The sequence below is a fragment of the Alligator sinensis genome, unplaced genomic scaffold (assembly GCF_000455745.1).
Source record: "Alligator sinensis unplaced genomic scaffold, ASM45574v1 scaffold1462_1, whole genome shotgun sequence".
NCBI classification, from domain to species: Eukaryota; Metazoa; Chordata; order Crocodylia; family Alligatoridae; genus Alligator; species Alligator sinensis.
Genome location: NW_005842850.1, coordinates 573,307 through 586,887, shown reverse-complemented (window position 1 = coordinate 586,887; position 13,581 = coordinate 573,307). Strand labels below are relative to the sequence as shown.

The 13,581-nt window shown below is 52.9% G+C and overlaps 1 protein-coding gene across 1 annotated transcript in view; it reads right to left on the bottom strand.

Annotated features, from left to right (window-relative positions):
• SNRNP200 (small nuclear ribonucleoprotein U5 subunit 200) overlaps nt 1–13,581 on the bottom strand; it is a 44,494-nt gene that overhangs the window by 1,833 nt on the left and 29,080 nt on the right. The window contains 14 exon segments of the mRNA XM_006035537.3: nt 116–292; nt 630–773; nt 1,105–1,226; nt 1,321–1,485; nt 6,783–6,972; nt 7,340–7,448; nt 7,551–7,659; nt 8,558–8,709; nt 9,240–9,418; nt 9,506–9,697; nt 9,845–10,072; nt 12,044–12,204; nt 12,886–13,059; nt 13,478–13,581. The exon segment at nt 13,478–13,581 is cut by the window's right edge and continues 8 nt beyond it. Of these exon segments, the coding sequence (XP_006035599.1) occupies nt 116–292; nt 630–773; nt 1,105–1,226; nt 1,321–1,485; nt 6,783–6,972; nt 7,340–7,448; nt 7,551–7,659; nt 8,558–8,709; nt 9,240–9,418; nt 9,506–9,697; nt 9,845–10,072; nt 12,044–12,204; nt 12,886–13,059; nt 13,478–13,581 (2,206 nt within the window).

Sequence of the window (13,581 nt, the reverse complement as noted above, 5' to 3'; positions counted from 1 at the left end):
TGCCATGCCCAAGCCCACCCCAGCCCCAGCTGCTCAGTGAGCTCCACAACATCAAGGAACCAGGGCTCAGCTCCCCATGGCTGCTGGGACCCAGCCATTTCCCCCATGCTCTCACCTTCTCTGAGCAGCGCTTGATGTGCTCAGCCGTGAAGTGTGGCAGCTGCTTGAGGTACGAGTCCTTGGACCACATGGCCTGGGTGACCATCTGCGCCAGCTCCACGGCAGCCAGTGCAGGGCTGAGCCACCCGTTACTGGACAGCACATCCACACAGGCCTGGATGAGGCGGATGGCCTAGGGGGCAGGGGAGGAAGCAGGGGTCAGGGTGGGGGCTCTTGGGCTGTCCTGGCTTCTACCATCCACCCCAGCTGATCCCCCCACAACCTGCCCCTGCAAATCCACACAAGAATAGACCCCCTACCTGCATCCAGTTCATACACTTCAGCCTAGCTCCACCACAATCCTATTCATACCATCCTGGCCCCCCAGCTCCCCTGCATCCACCCCAAGCTGGATCCTCCCACCCAGCCTGGCCCCACCATATCCATCCACACCACCCTGGTCCTACCAGACAACCCCGGCCACAACCACACATGTAGCCACTGCCAGCCAGCCACAGCCAGACATGCACCTTGCTGAGAATCTCCTCGGTGTCGGATTGCAGCTCGGCACTCAGCTGCATGTGGGACAGGTGGGCCTGCAGCAGCAGGTTGGTCTTGACATGCGGGTCATTGAACTTGGGGTTGGTCAGTTTGTGCGGGACCTTCTGCGCCAGCTGCCATTGAGAAAGGGGGGGACAGGCCAGGCTGAGCCCCTGGGAGGGCTGGAGCTATGCCTGCCTGCCCTCCACAGCCTCTACCCTCACCCCCCGTCCCCTCCTGAGGAGCTGAGCCGTACCTATAGCTCCCAGCCCTGCTTCCCATCAGGCCCCACCCCCCCCCACTAAGGCTGCCTATGACACCCAATGCTGCCACCTCCCCCCTCTCCCCACCAACCCAACCCAACTCAACTCAACCCAACCCAACCCAGCCCAGTTACGGCACACCCCACCCCAGCCCAGTTACGGCAGGCAGCTGCGGCCAGATTCCAGCCACCCCAAGCCTTACCTGCCGCAGGAGATTGTCCTCGTGGTGTCGGATGGGGATGTTTTCATATTCAGCAGCGTTGGAGATGATCTCAATCAGGCCCCGCACCTTGGTCTTGGCATTGAGTGACATGCTGAAGAGCTCTGGGGAAGGCAATGTGGGGAGGGGTCAGGCCACACACACACCCTGCCCAACCCCACTGCCCATAGTTGGCAGGCATGGAGCCCCAGGCCCTACCAATGGTGGTGTAGTTGATGTAATAGTAGGCTGCAATCATGCCCAAGTTGAGAGGGGCCACGTCCATCTCGTCCTCAATGCTGATGCACTTGGACTGCTCCAGGTCACTCAGTGTCTGCTCCACCAGCTCCGACAGGTGGTCCGAGAGATGCCGATGGGAGACGCCTGCAGACAGAAAGTCAGAGGTGCTTGTTGCCCTGCTAGGATCTTTGGCTGGGATGGTGAGGACCGGGCCAATTGCAGTCAGGAGTGCATGGGAGGCCACGGTGGAAGTGCCTCCATCCCATGAGGGTGGGCAAGAGCTCTGGGGACCCCCATACAGAAAGAGGCTAACGAGCTCAGGCTCTGTGGCTGTGCCAAAGTAAATCAGGGACCAACGACTTTAGTGTTTGACTGGAGTAGCACAGAGACACCATTAGCTGTGTCAGCCAGAAGTCAAATAGGAAGCAGGGAACATTTGCAACCCTTAGACTAACTAAATTGTGTGCACCCCCCACCACGTGCACATGCATGCACACACATGTGCATGTGTATACATTCACATGCATGTGCATATATTTACATATAAATACCATTCACAAATGTGCGTATATGTGTATGTACACACACACACACCTATATTTTGTGTGTGTGTGTGTGTGTGTGTGTGTGTGTACACCCCCCCCCCATAAATACATACACATATACATGTTTGAATGGTGGGTATATACTGTTCTTTGTATATTGTGTAACTAAAATAATTTCTTCTTCTATGACTGTCTGACTTCTGTGTTGTTTTTAGTCTGTATGTAACTAATAGCTATAACTAATAATACTAATAACTATATATAATCTCTTCTATGAATGTGTGACTTCTTCTGTGTTGTAATAATACCTGACTACTTCTTCTACTATGATGTATGTGTAATGTGTGCTTCCCTGCACAGTGATGGATCACACTGCAAGGGAAAACATAGCTTTCTTTTTAAAGAGTTTGGGGGAGAAAACCCAAGAAATATAAACTGAAAGAAATGGATTGGATAGGGATAAGTAGAGGGATTCTAGTTAGTAAACTAAGCTATATCCAATCCTTTCCAAGAGCAAAAAGTAGTAGGAGACTGACTAGGAAGCCCTCTCCGTACGCCGCCCTTCTCACGGGGGCCCTCTCCGTATGCTGCCCCGTCTCTCGGGCCCTCTCTGTACGCCGCCCTTCTCACAGGGGCCTTCTCCGTACGCCGCCCTTCTCACCGGGCTCTTGTCTCTGCAATGCGGCTCTCTCACAGGGCTCTTCTCTGGAGCTGGGGTCTGTACACCCCAAACTCTGTGCCCTCGCTGGGGCTGGGGTCCTCACTCTACCGTGAGTCCCCTATGAGGCCTCCTCCATCCCCTTATAGCCTCACCCAAACCACCAGTATAAACAAACAAAGCAAACACAAGCCCCTAGGCCATAACTGAACTTAACGCCGCCCGGCTGTAATCACGTTACTAAAACGTCCCAGAGCTGCCCTCCTTAACCCTGCTTTGAGCAGTTCTCGCATCCTTGCTCAGGGAGCTCTTTCTGCCTTGGCTGCTGGTAGGGAAGCGCCTCTGGCCTCCTGCCTGTGCTTTAGATATAGGGGCCAGGCCCTGCCCCTTCCTTCATCTGGCTAGGTAGGTGTAAGCCATTAGCTCCCTTTGGTTGCCTTGGCAACCAGCACCTGAAGAGTCTTCCTGGCTCTCTCAGTAGCAAGCACCTTAGTGTCCTGCTACGGTGATGGATGATTCCCACACAGCAAGGGAGATCATGGTGGCCACGAACCACATGGGGCAGGGGTGGCTCACTGGGCAGGGCAAGAGCACCCTTGGGTTCATGGTCACTGACAATGGGGCCAATATGGTCAAGGTTGTGTGTGATGTCAACTTTTTTGGCATCCACTGTGTGGCACACAGGCTGCACCTCATAGTCAGGGATGCCTTGGTGATGGCACCATCACTACCACCCAGCTCATTTCCAAATGCAGGAAGGTGGTGAGCTACTTCCACTGCAGCATCAAGTGGGGCAAGATGCTGTGGGAGAAACAAGCAGAGCTGAGCATCCTGCAGCACAAAATCATGCAAGATGTGGAGACTCCATGGAACTCCACATACCTGATGCTCGAGAGGCTGGTGGAGCAACAGAAGGCCATCCATGAGATGACCTTGCTCAGGGAGATTGGGAGGATCACCGGCCCCCTTACCAGAGCTGAGTGGGGTACCATCTCCCAGATCCTGGTGGTCCTCAAGCCATTCCTTGAGGCCACCGAGACCTTCAGTGCTGGCGATGCCCTCCTTAGCCAGGTGATCCCCGTAGCGAGGGAACTTGAGAACCAAATGGAGAAGTTTCAGGGGATCAATGTTCCTGGCTGAGGCAAGCCACTGTCACCAGACATGCAGGCACTGGTGAGGTGGCTGAAGAAAGGCATGAGGAGACAGCTGGATCCCTTACTGTCCAATACAGTTCACATGCTGGCGGGCATGTGCAACCCGAGGGTGATGGGGGCATATACACTGGCAGCACCAAAACCCTTGATCACTGGATGCAAGTGCTGGTCAAAAGAGTCAGGGAGGCAGAAGGGCAGAGGCAAGGGGAGGTGGAAGAGAGGGATCCACTTTCCCATGCCAGCACTCCCAGCACCAGCCAGTCTCCTCCATGCCAGCCACTGCCAATGTGGGCCAAGGGCATGGCTTCAATGCTGGGGTCCAGACAGCCTTGGGCAGGTAGTGCTGTAGGAAGTTGTCTCCAGTTCTGGTGATGAGGTTAGGTTAGCAAGGTTCGGTGCTTATTTTGAATTTACAAATTACTTTTCAGAGCCTCCTAGGTAGTAGGTACAGAAACTCATGAACTCAATACAGACAGTGGAATTCTGATACACTACAACCTGCTGGACATCTGACTCCCAGGTACTTGTGCACTTTTACCTGTGCTGCTACATCCTCCTTCCCCACCCCCCCAGCCTGTCCCTCACCTCCCGATGCCTCTAGTTCCATTTTCACTGATTGGCTTTCTTGCCTGCATTACATGCCAGCTGAGTTCTTTACTATTCTTTTCATCCGGGAACAGCGCGCACCCCCCCCCCAGCTGCAGGTGCTTCCTCAGCCTGACAAAGGGTTTTTCAACCCGAAAGCTTGCTAAGATATATTTCTCTAACTATTCAGGGGGGTTTTTAATAACAAACATATAAACATAAAAAAACCCCACAGCATAACCCATCACACGCCACAAGTAACACATCATTTATATATCCAACACATCTCTATTTCTTGCATTCAATTCTTTTATAAAAATTCTTATTTCAGTAATCATAAGCCGCCTAGCTCCATGGTACAATCAAGGAAAACCCCTCTCCATAAAATCCAAACACAACCACTCACTGTCCCGGCTTTCTCTAACTATTCAGTTGGTCTACTAAAAGATACCAGATTGACCCAAAGGACCAAGGTCTGCCAGTGCCATGTCCCTAGACCAACACCCCTAGCACCTGTCCCCGGTCAGCTGACCGGAAGGACACAGGGCCCTGGGCAGTAGGCACATCTATACCCCAGGGCTGGGGCTGGCAGGGAGAGTTCTCTGGCAGCTGCTGGAGAAGAAACTCCTGCAGGACAGGAGGCTCTAGTCTGCAACAGTTTGGCTGCCTAAGATGCTGCCAGTGCTACTGTGCTGCAGTGCACTGCAGTGCTTACCTATTGTTATTTAAAGTGGTGGACCGGTTGAAGCTGTACGGGAGGAGGCAGCCTCACTGGGGCACACTACCCATGTCCTGTAGATGCCCTTGCGCCAGTGAGGGCACACCTTAACACACAGTGTCACCCACCCATGTCACAAGTTTTGCTTGTCAGCAGCCTGAGGTGCAGGTTCCCAGAACCCCCTTCACCTATCTCCTTGAAAGCTGTCAGGCTTCATGGCCACTGCAGGGCCTAGCATGCCTACATTTTTCACACCCCTGTGCCTTAACACACACACACAGTCACATGCGTCACAAGTTTTGCCTGTCAGCAGCTTGAGGTGCAGGTTCCTAGAAACCCCTGCACTTAGCTCCTTGAAATTTGGCAGGCTTTGTGGCCTCAGCAGGGACCACCACCCCTGCAGCTGTCACCCCCCTGTGACTTAACACAAACACGACACAAGTTTTGCTTTCAAGACATAGGTGCAGGAATTTCTGGGAAACTGCAACTCAAGCTCCTTCAAACTTGGCAGGCTTCATGCCCTCAGAAGGGGCTACCATCCCTGCAATTTTTATCCGAATCAGCCAAAAAAATGACAGTTATAGGTATTTCAATGATTCTCCACTATATTCAATGGCTGAATCTCCGAATCTCTCTGAGTCGGAGCCGAATCTTCCGAAGCCGATTTGGCCAAATCCATTTGGAACAGAGATCCGAATCTCCGATTTGAACTGCTGTCCACTGACTCGGCCAAATCCAAATCAAACACTTCCCTATTCGCACAGGCTTAATGGCAAGGTTCTCTGAGTAGATATGGTATCTTTTATTACACCAACTGATATCTAATAAAAGATATCACTTCTACTCAAAGAACCGTGTGTGCGCGTGTGTGTGTGTGTATGTATATACACATACACAAACACACACATGTAAATATGTAGATGTGTATGTATACACCTACATACATGTGCATATATAGTATTGTGTAAATATACACACGTAACGTGTATACACATACTTAGATATGTGTTTATGTGTATATATACACACCTACACAAACACATGTATGCATACGAGCACATGTGTGTACATAATGTGCTGGGTTTTTGGTTGTAGCTGTGTTGGTCTAAGGACACAGGCAGGCAAGGTTCTTTGAGTAGATGTGATATCTTTTATCAGATATCGGTTGGTCTAATAAAAGATACCACATGTACTCAAAGAACCTTGCCATACATACATGCGTGTATGTATCCGTATACATAATACACACACACACACACACACACACACTTTCATGACCTGCAACTCAGTTCAGTTCATTAGATGCAACACAGAGATGCACTACCATTAGGTATACCCTTTGTGAAGCATGAAAACCTAACTGTCAACCTCTGAAAGACTGTCCTAGTTAAACCATTATTTGTCACCTAGCTTGGGAAGGGGGCAGGCAAATTAACCCCTTTCATTTGCATACATCCAATCACATTGCAGACAGATACATGTTATGAATGATCTCTACCCAGGACCTTAAAACCTGGGGGAAGGAGGGGAACGACAGACTTGAGTTGGCAGGGGCACTGAACCACTAGTGAGAGCTCAAAGCTCCCTGAGTATGCTCTTGCCTTTCCCTTGATTGGTCCCAATACTCGTTAAATGTGTGTTCAGCTTCCTGATAAAGCGATTTGCTTGAGAAGAGATAGGCATGCCCCCTCTTTACGCCAGCGCCTGTCTGCTCAAGCTAGCTCCTCTGGTCCCTTATACTGCTCATCCCTGAGGTAACCCCCTGCCACCCCAGAACTCACCTTGGAGGTTGTAGTAGTTGGGGTTCTGGGTCATGCGACGGTAGAGGAAGGTCCAGGTCAGGTAGTCAACAGCATCCTGCTTGTTCTCTATGGTCTTGGTGACAATCTCGGCATTGAAATGATCGTGCATGCAGTGGTCCAGGTGTGACTCCACAGGCAGCGGCTCGTACAGGAATTTCTTGAAGAAATCCTACCCAGGGAGGGATGGCGACAGGATACAATATTAAGGGCCACAAGGTCGACAGAATGGAGCTATCACTGGCTGTGCCTCATGGCCCTGAGGGACCCCCTGTGCCCCTGCTGCACCTGACTGAGGGCAATGCTAGGGGTCACCAGGGTCAGGCCAAGCATTCTAGAGCTGGCTGGCATGATCAGCTCAGAGGGAGGGACCAGAGATGAGGAGGAGCAAGGGATGATTTATGCCATAGTGGTGTTGTGTGGGGCTTGGCTTGTGTGGTGGTTGTATTTCCAGGACACTTGGCATGTCTTTCCTCCATGCTGGTGTTTAAGCCAAGCCAGATTGTTCCCCAGGTGCATCCCTTCCCTCACCCTCTCACCTTCTTAGAGCCCTGGCACATGATGACGCAGCGGCCCTCGTCATCTTGCAGGGGCCGGTTGGCATGGCCCACCATCTGCAGCACATCATAGATGGGGTAGTCCACGTACCTAAGGCAGACAGGCAAGGAGGCATGAACAGGAGATGGCTGCAGTGCCAAGGACCCCTCCTGGATACATGCCTCACCTGCAACAACCCCCTAGGATACTCACGCGTGGATCTTGCCATTGTAGTACTGTGTGTCCATGATGATCACCAGGTGGGCAGCAATATTCATGCCCCAGCAGAGGCTCCGGGAGGCCACCACCACTTGCACTGCACCTGGGAATGAGTTGGGGGAGAGGGGGTCATTCACAGACCAAGCCCCATGGAGCCCTCCAGCTCCCACACAAGCCCCAAAGCCACCAGCTGGACCCTGGAGGGAGGGAGAGAGGGCAGGAGTTGCCTATTCTACTGGTTGCCCCATAGCAGACCCTGCCTCCTGCCTTGGTTACCCCACTGGTAGGATAGGGATACCACTGAGCCCTGCTATAACCATGAAATGCCTGTGTCCACTCCTGCGATGCATTGTGTAGCAACTAGGTAGGTAAGAAGTTCGCTCTCTGTTTGAAGCTCAGCAAGCAGCTACTCATTTTGTCAAAGCACCAGCACTGTCAGTGATCGCAGGGAGAAAGTCAAAAAGGAAGGATGTGAAAAAAAAGAAGGCAGGTCTGGAACAGAGAAGGCAGGCAATAAAAAAAGGTACATAGGCAGGAGTGTTCATGGTGCACATGTGTTTATACATAGAAGGTTCTAGGAAAAATGCCTAATAAGAAGAAATCAATTATATAAGCTGTCTGTAATTAGCTGGTAGTAGTAGAAGTAGCAGTAAAATTATGAATGTGCAGAAAGAAAAGGCATAAAGACAGTTTGAAAGCAAAGGGTTGTTGAACTACTGGTCTACTAAATGGCTGGGCTGTTTCTAAATGTCCCAACAAAACCCTAAGCTGTCTGTAATCAAGAGGTGAGGAAGCCAGACTGTCTTGCAAGGTAACTAGTGCAGCTCTGGGTGCAGGAGTGTGCAGCATTTTCTGAATGCACCCATGAGTAGAGCAGAAACTCCTGTCTCTCTAGCAGTCTCTCTCTCAACAACCCACTGGTTCTCCGATCCAAGTGTTTGAAGCAGTACTGCAGAGGGCCAAATCCATGGCTCAAGCACCACCCCTCCTGCCCCCCCTACCAGAGCTGAAGAGCTGCTCCACTACACGCCGTTCCATGGGTGTCAGCCCCTCATGGAGGTAGCCCACGCCATTCACCAGCGTCTCCTTGAGGGTGCTGTCGTCCAGCTTGTCCAGGTAGGGTGTCAGGTCCTTTTCTGTGCAGTGCAGGAACCTGTGGGAGCATGGAGGTCACCCGCCCTGCCCCCTCACAACCCTGAGAGGTTCCTGGGTTCTCGGCTCCAGGAAGGGCATTTGCAGCTGGGGACGAGGATCCAGGACACTCAGATGCCGGCCCCAGATGCGCTGTCAGCCACCGATGGTGGCGATGGCATCTCACTGCTATGCCTCCATCTTCCCACCTGTCCCTGGGGTGTCATTTGAGGTCCTCATGCTCCCAGCATCTAGCACAAGGCCCCAGGGCCCCAGTGAGGCTCCAGTTTCACCACACCTCAGGCCCTTCTGGCCACCATCCTCCTGGCCACAGCCGAGCTTGGGGCTGCTGGCAGGACCTAGCATGGCAGTAGTGGGCCAACAGCCAGGCGTGTCTGACTGACCACACTGTGGGGTGCATGCTTTGATCATCCCTGCTTTCTGGGAGTCCACACTGGCCACTGCCAACCCTACAGAAGAGGCCACAGCCTCACAAGCACTCACTAGGTCATTCTGATCTCCACAGGAGGATCAGAGTGGGGATGCCCCTACCTCTGCCTTTGGATGTCGGAAGCGCAGGTGGTGAGGATGTCAATGGCTGTAAGACGTGTCTGCTTGCGGGATGGGACGAAGACGATGACGGGCTTCTTGGGCGAGTGCTTCATGATGGCGTGGTATACCGGCTTGGCCATGGATAGTAAGCGGGTCTGCGTGTGGCTGATGTTGAAGCCCTGGAAAGGACAGGGGCAAGTGACCACTATGTGCCAGAGGGAGGGAAGGAGAGAGGGGACAGACAACCGAACCTGGCTCAGTCTTACCTGGATGTGGAGCTCTAGGGGCACTGGCCGCACGTTGGGGTGGAAGTTGAAGGTAGACGTGGCACTGCAGCCCAGCCAGTGGGCCACATCCTTGGCATTGGACAGCGAGGAGCTGAGCGCCACGATGCGGATGGGCCTCTCAATCTGAGAGGAGATGTAGCGCATCCGGGAGCAGATCACTTCCAGCACAGGCTGTGGGTTGGATGCAGAGGGTCACACCTGGCACTGCCTCACAATCGTGTCCCACCTACCTCCTCTCCACAGCCTTGGGAGGAGGAAGGCCCAGGCAGCACCAACATCCCCACCCCACATGACTGATCCACTCCACCCTGGACTTGCCCCGTTCTCGCCCCCGATGAGGTGGACTTCATCCACAACAAAAAGGTTGACGTTCTGGACGTTCTTGCGCTGCTTCCAACGCCGGGAGAGGATATCCCACTTCTCAGGTGTGCTGATGATGATGTTGCCTTTGCCCAGGAGCTTGAGGTCTGTGCTGGTCTCACCCGTCAGCAGCACCACCTTCTTGTTGAGGCGCTCCTGGAACTTCTCATACCAGTCCAGGAAGACCTGCCACCAAGGCCCCACAGAGGGTCAGTCTTGGTCCCCTGCTTGCCCCCCCCACCCCATCCTTCAAGAGCAATTGTGAGGGTGGAGAGGGTCATCATCCCCCATCCCCTGATGGGGGCTCCCTTCAACTTATGGTGAGATGCCAGGATGGGTCACTGTCAGAAACAGTCATAGAATCAGAGAAATAGGGCTGGAAGGGACCTCCAGATCTCATCTAGTTTGCCCTCCTGCCACAGGCAGGATCATCATTCTCCAAACCATTTATTCAACTTAGTAGAGTGACAAAAATGATGAGAGGGCTGAGGAATGCAATTCACAAGGAAAGGTTGAAAGAACTGGGGTTACTGAATCTGGAAAAGAGATGACTGAGAGGGAGCTGGTAGGAACCTTCAAAACCCTGAAGGGCAATAACAGAGGGGATGGAGATGAGTTTTTATAGATGAGGCCAAGCAGGGGTGAGGGGGTGCGGTGGGGTGGAGGAGTAGTAGATTTGCTGGATTCAGAGAGACCTAGACAAAATGGAGGACTGGACCAAAAGAAATCTCATGAGGTTCAGTATGGACAAGTGCGAAGTCCTGCATTTAGGATGGAACAATTCCATGTACCGCTACAGGCTGAGGGCTGAATGGCTGGGGAGCAGCACTGCAGAAAAGAACCTGGGGGTGACAATAAGATGAATAGGAGTCAAGAGTGTGCCACTGTTGCCAAGAAGGCTAACGGCATCCTGGGCTGCATTAGTAGGAGTGTTGCCAGCAGATCAAGGAAATGATTATTCCCCTTTGTTCAGCATTGTTGAGGCCACATATGGAGTCATGTTCAGTTTTGTGCCCCCCACTACAGTAAGCATGTGGACAAATTGGAGAGAGCCCCATAGAGGGCAATGAAAATGGTAAGGGGGCTGGGGCACATGACTTATGAGGAAAGGCTGAGGGAACTGGGCTTACTGAGTCTGGAGAAGAGAAGACTGAGGAGGGATTTAATAGCAGCCTTCAACTTTTTGAAGGCTGGGTCCGAAGAGGATGGAGCTAGACTGTTCTCAGTGGTGGCAAATGACAGAGCAAGGAGCAATGGACTCAAGTTGCAGCAAGGGAAGTTTAGGTTGGATATTAGGAAAAACTCTTTCACTCAGAGCGCAGTAAAGCACTGGAACAGGTTATCCAGAGAAGCTGTGGAATCTCCATCCATCGAGGCTTTTAAGACCCGGCAGAACAAAGCCTTGGATGGAACTATCTAGTCGGGGATGGTCATGGTCCTGCTTTGAGCAGGGGGTTGGACTAGATGACCTCCTGAGGTCCCTTCCAATACTAATTTTCTATGATTCCATTATTCTCTCTGTGGCCAAAGGAGACATGGCCTCAAGCTGCAGCAGGGGAAGCTGAGGCTGGCAGTGACAAAGAATTTGCTGAATGTGAGCTAGGTCCAGCATTGGATCAGGCTGCCTAGCCAGGAACATTTTCAAGAGCAGGATGGAGAGACGTTTGTCTGGGAGGGTTTAATCAGGGCAAGGTTGCAAGTGTGAGAACAGGAGGAAAACCCTGTTCAGACGCAGCTTACTCTCCCTTCCAGCCTCTGCTCTCTGCCACTGTGACGCAGGAGATTGGGCAAGATGGAACCTATGGTCTGGCCCAGTCAATGGCACATCTTATGTTATCCCCAGCACCAGGGCAGCACAGCAAGGGTGGGAGAGATGCGCTGCCATCTCTGGGGATCTCTTTAGCGTATACTGACATGTCATAGAAGCAGGAAGTTGGCTGCTGCAGTTCCCCTGCTTTCTCTGTGACAGTTTTGGGTGTTAGGTCTGTATGGTGTCAAGGGTGACCACAGTCAGTAGAGTTTAGATTACAGATTATATAAAATGGTTTGGACAGGCAGGGGTTAGACTAGATGTGACCTCTGGAGCTCCCTTCCAGCCCAATTTCTCCTGGAGTCTATGCCTCAGCCACTCAAGGGGCTCCCAGCCCACATGCTCACCTGCTCAGCAAGTGGCTCCATGGGGGTGATGTAGACACAGCGCCCTTCTGAGTTCTGCAGTAGCATGCGCAGGATAGCAAACTCAGCACAGATGGTCTTGCCGCTGCCCGTGGGGGCGCCCACAAAGACGTTGTCATCGCTGTTGTAGACCGTGTTGAACACTGGGAGGGCAGGAGGGAAGATGCACCATGGATGCATTGCTGAGGGAGAAGCCACTCTGACACAGGCTGAGGCCCACACCTGGCACTGACTGGAGGAGCTAGGAAGGTTCCTGTTCCCCTCATGGCTAAGACAGATGGGGTCTGACATGTCTCATGTTCCCAATGAAGAGACCAGGGCATTGCCTGCTGATGGCAGCCCAGTCTCAGGGCATTTCAGAGCATCCACTGCAGGCCCCTCAAGGGCTCAGCACCCTAAGAGCTGAGTCAGCATGGGCTGGATGAGGCTGAGGTCCAAGCTCGGCATCCCACATCTACCAGAAACCAGCCTCAGGGGGTTCAAAAGGAGAAGGGGGTTGGAGACATGAAGTAATTCACCCATCTCCTTCCAAGCCCTCAGAAATGACATCATTTTGAAGCAGGAGACCTTCTGACCTGGCCAGTGTTGACCCCAGCACTGTCCACCTCCAGCAGTTGGATGCAGACACCACGGCTACATCTAAGAATTCACTGTCTTGTCCTACCTCCGTAAGTCCTGGCCCAGCATGAGCTCCAGGCACTTCAACACGGCTGCCTGCTGCTCTTGGGCTGAATGCGAGGGCATAGGCAGAGCCCCACTGACAGAACTACATGGTTACTCCCAAGCCAGGCTGTCTGGAGAATGGGGGCAAGGCCACTACCCACCTTGAGTCTGGATGGGGTTGAAGAAGGGGAACTTATCCTGGTAGAGGCTCTCAAAGGCGCTGTTGCGCAGGGCAGACACGGGCAGCGGCTGCAGGTCCAGCAGCTCTGTGGGAGGTGGGTACTTCTCAGGGAGGATCAGGTGGCGAAATGACACAGGCAGCTGCGTCTCACAGGCTGCAAAGCAAGGGCACAGCAGCACCAGACCAGTCAAACCACTGCAGATGTGGCTGCTACTTCCAAGATCCCACTTCCCTGCCCCCTCCCAGGCTGCCCCAAAGCCATTCAACCAGCACCCCCCTAGGTCTGCCCCCACAAAGCCCAGCAATGCGGGGGGAAGGTACCTTCCCATGCCTGCTGCACTTTGGCACTGCCAGGAGTGCTGTCAATTTCTATATTCATGAGTCCCAGAGCAAGGGGCAGCCCCAATGCTACTTCACCATTGGCTGTGGAAGGCTGATGAGCCCCCAAGAGGGTCCCCAGCCCCTCCATCCAGTTTGCTCTCCAAGCCTTTCCCTCTGTACTGGACCACCCTGAGAGCCACCTCCAGGCAGCCTAGAGGTCCTTCCATGCCACAGACAAAGCCAGGACTCACAGAGCCAGCGGTCAGAGACCACGCGGATGAAGTACTGTGGAGGCAGTGGCTCGAACACAGGCACGAAGAAGGTGATGAGGTGCTCGTCCTGGGCATACTTGGCT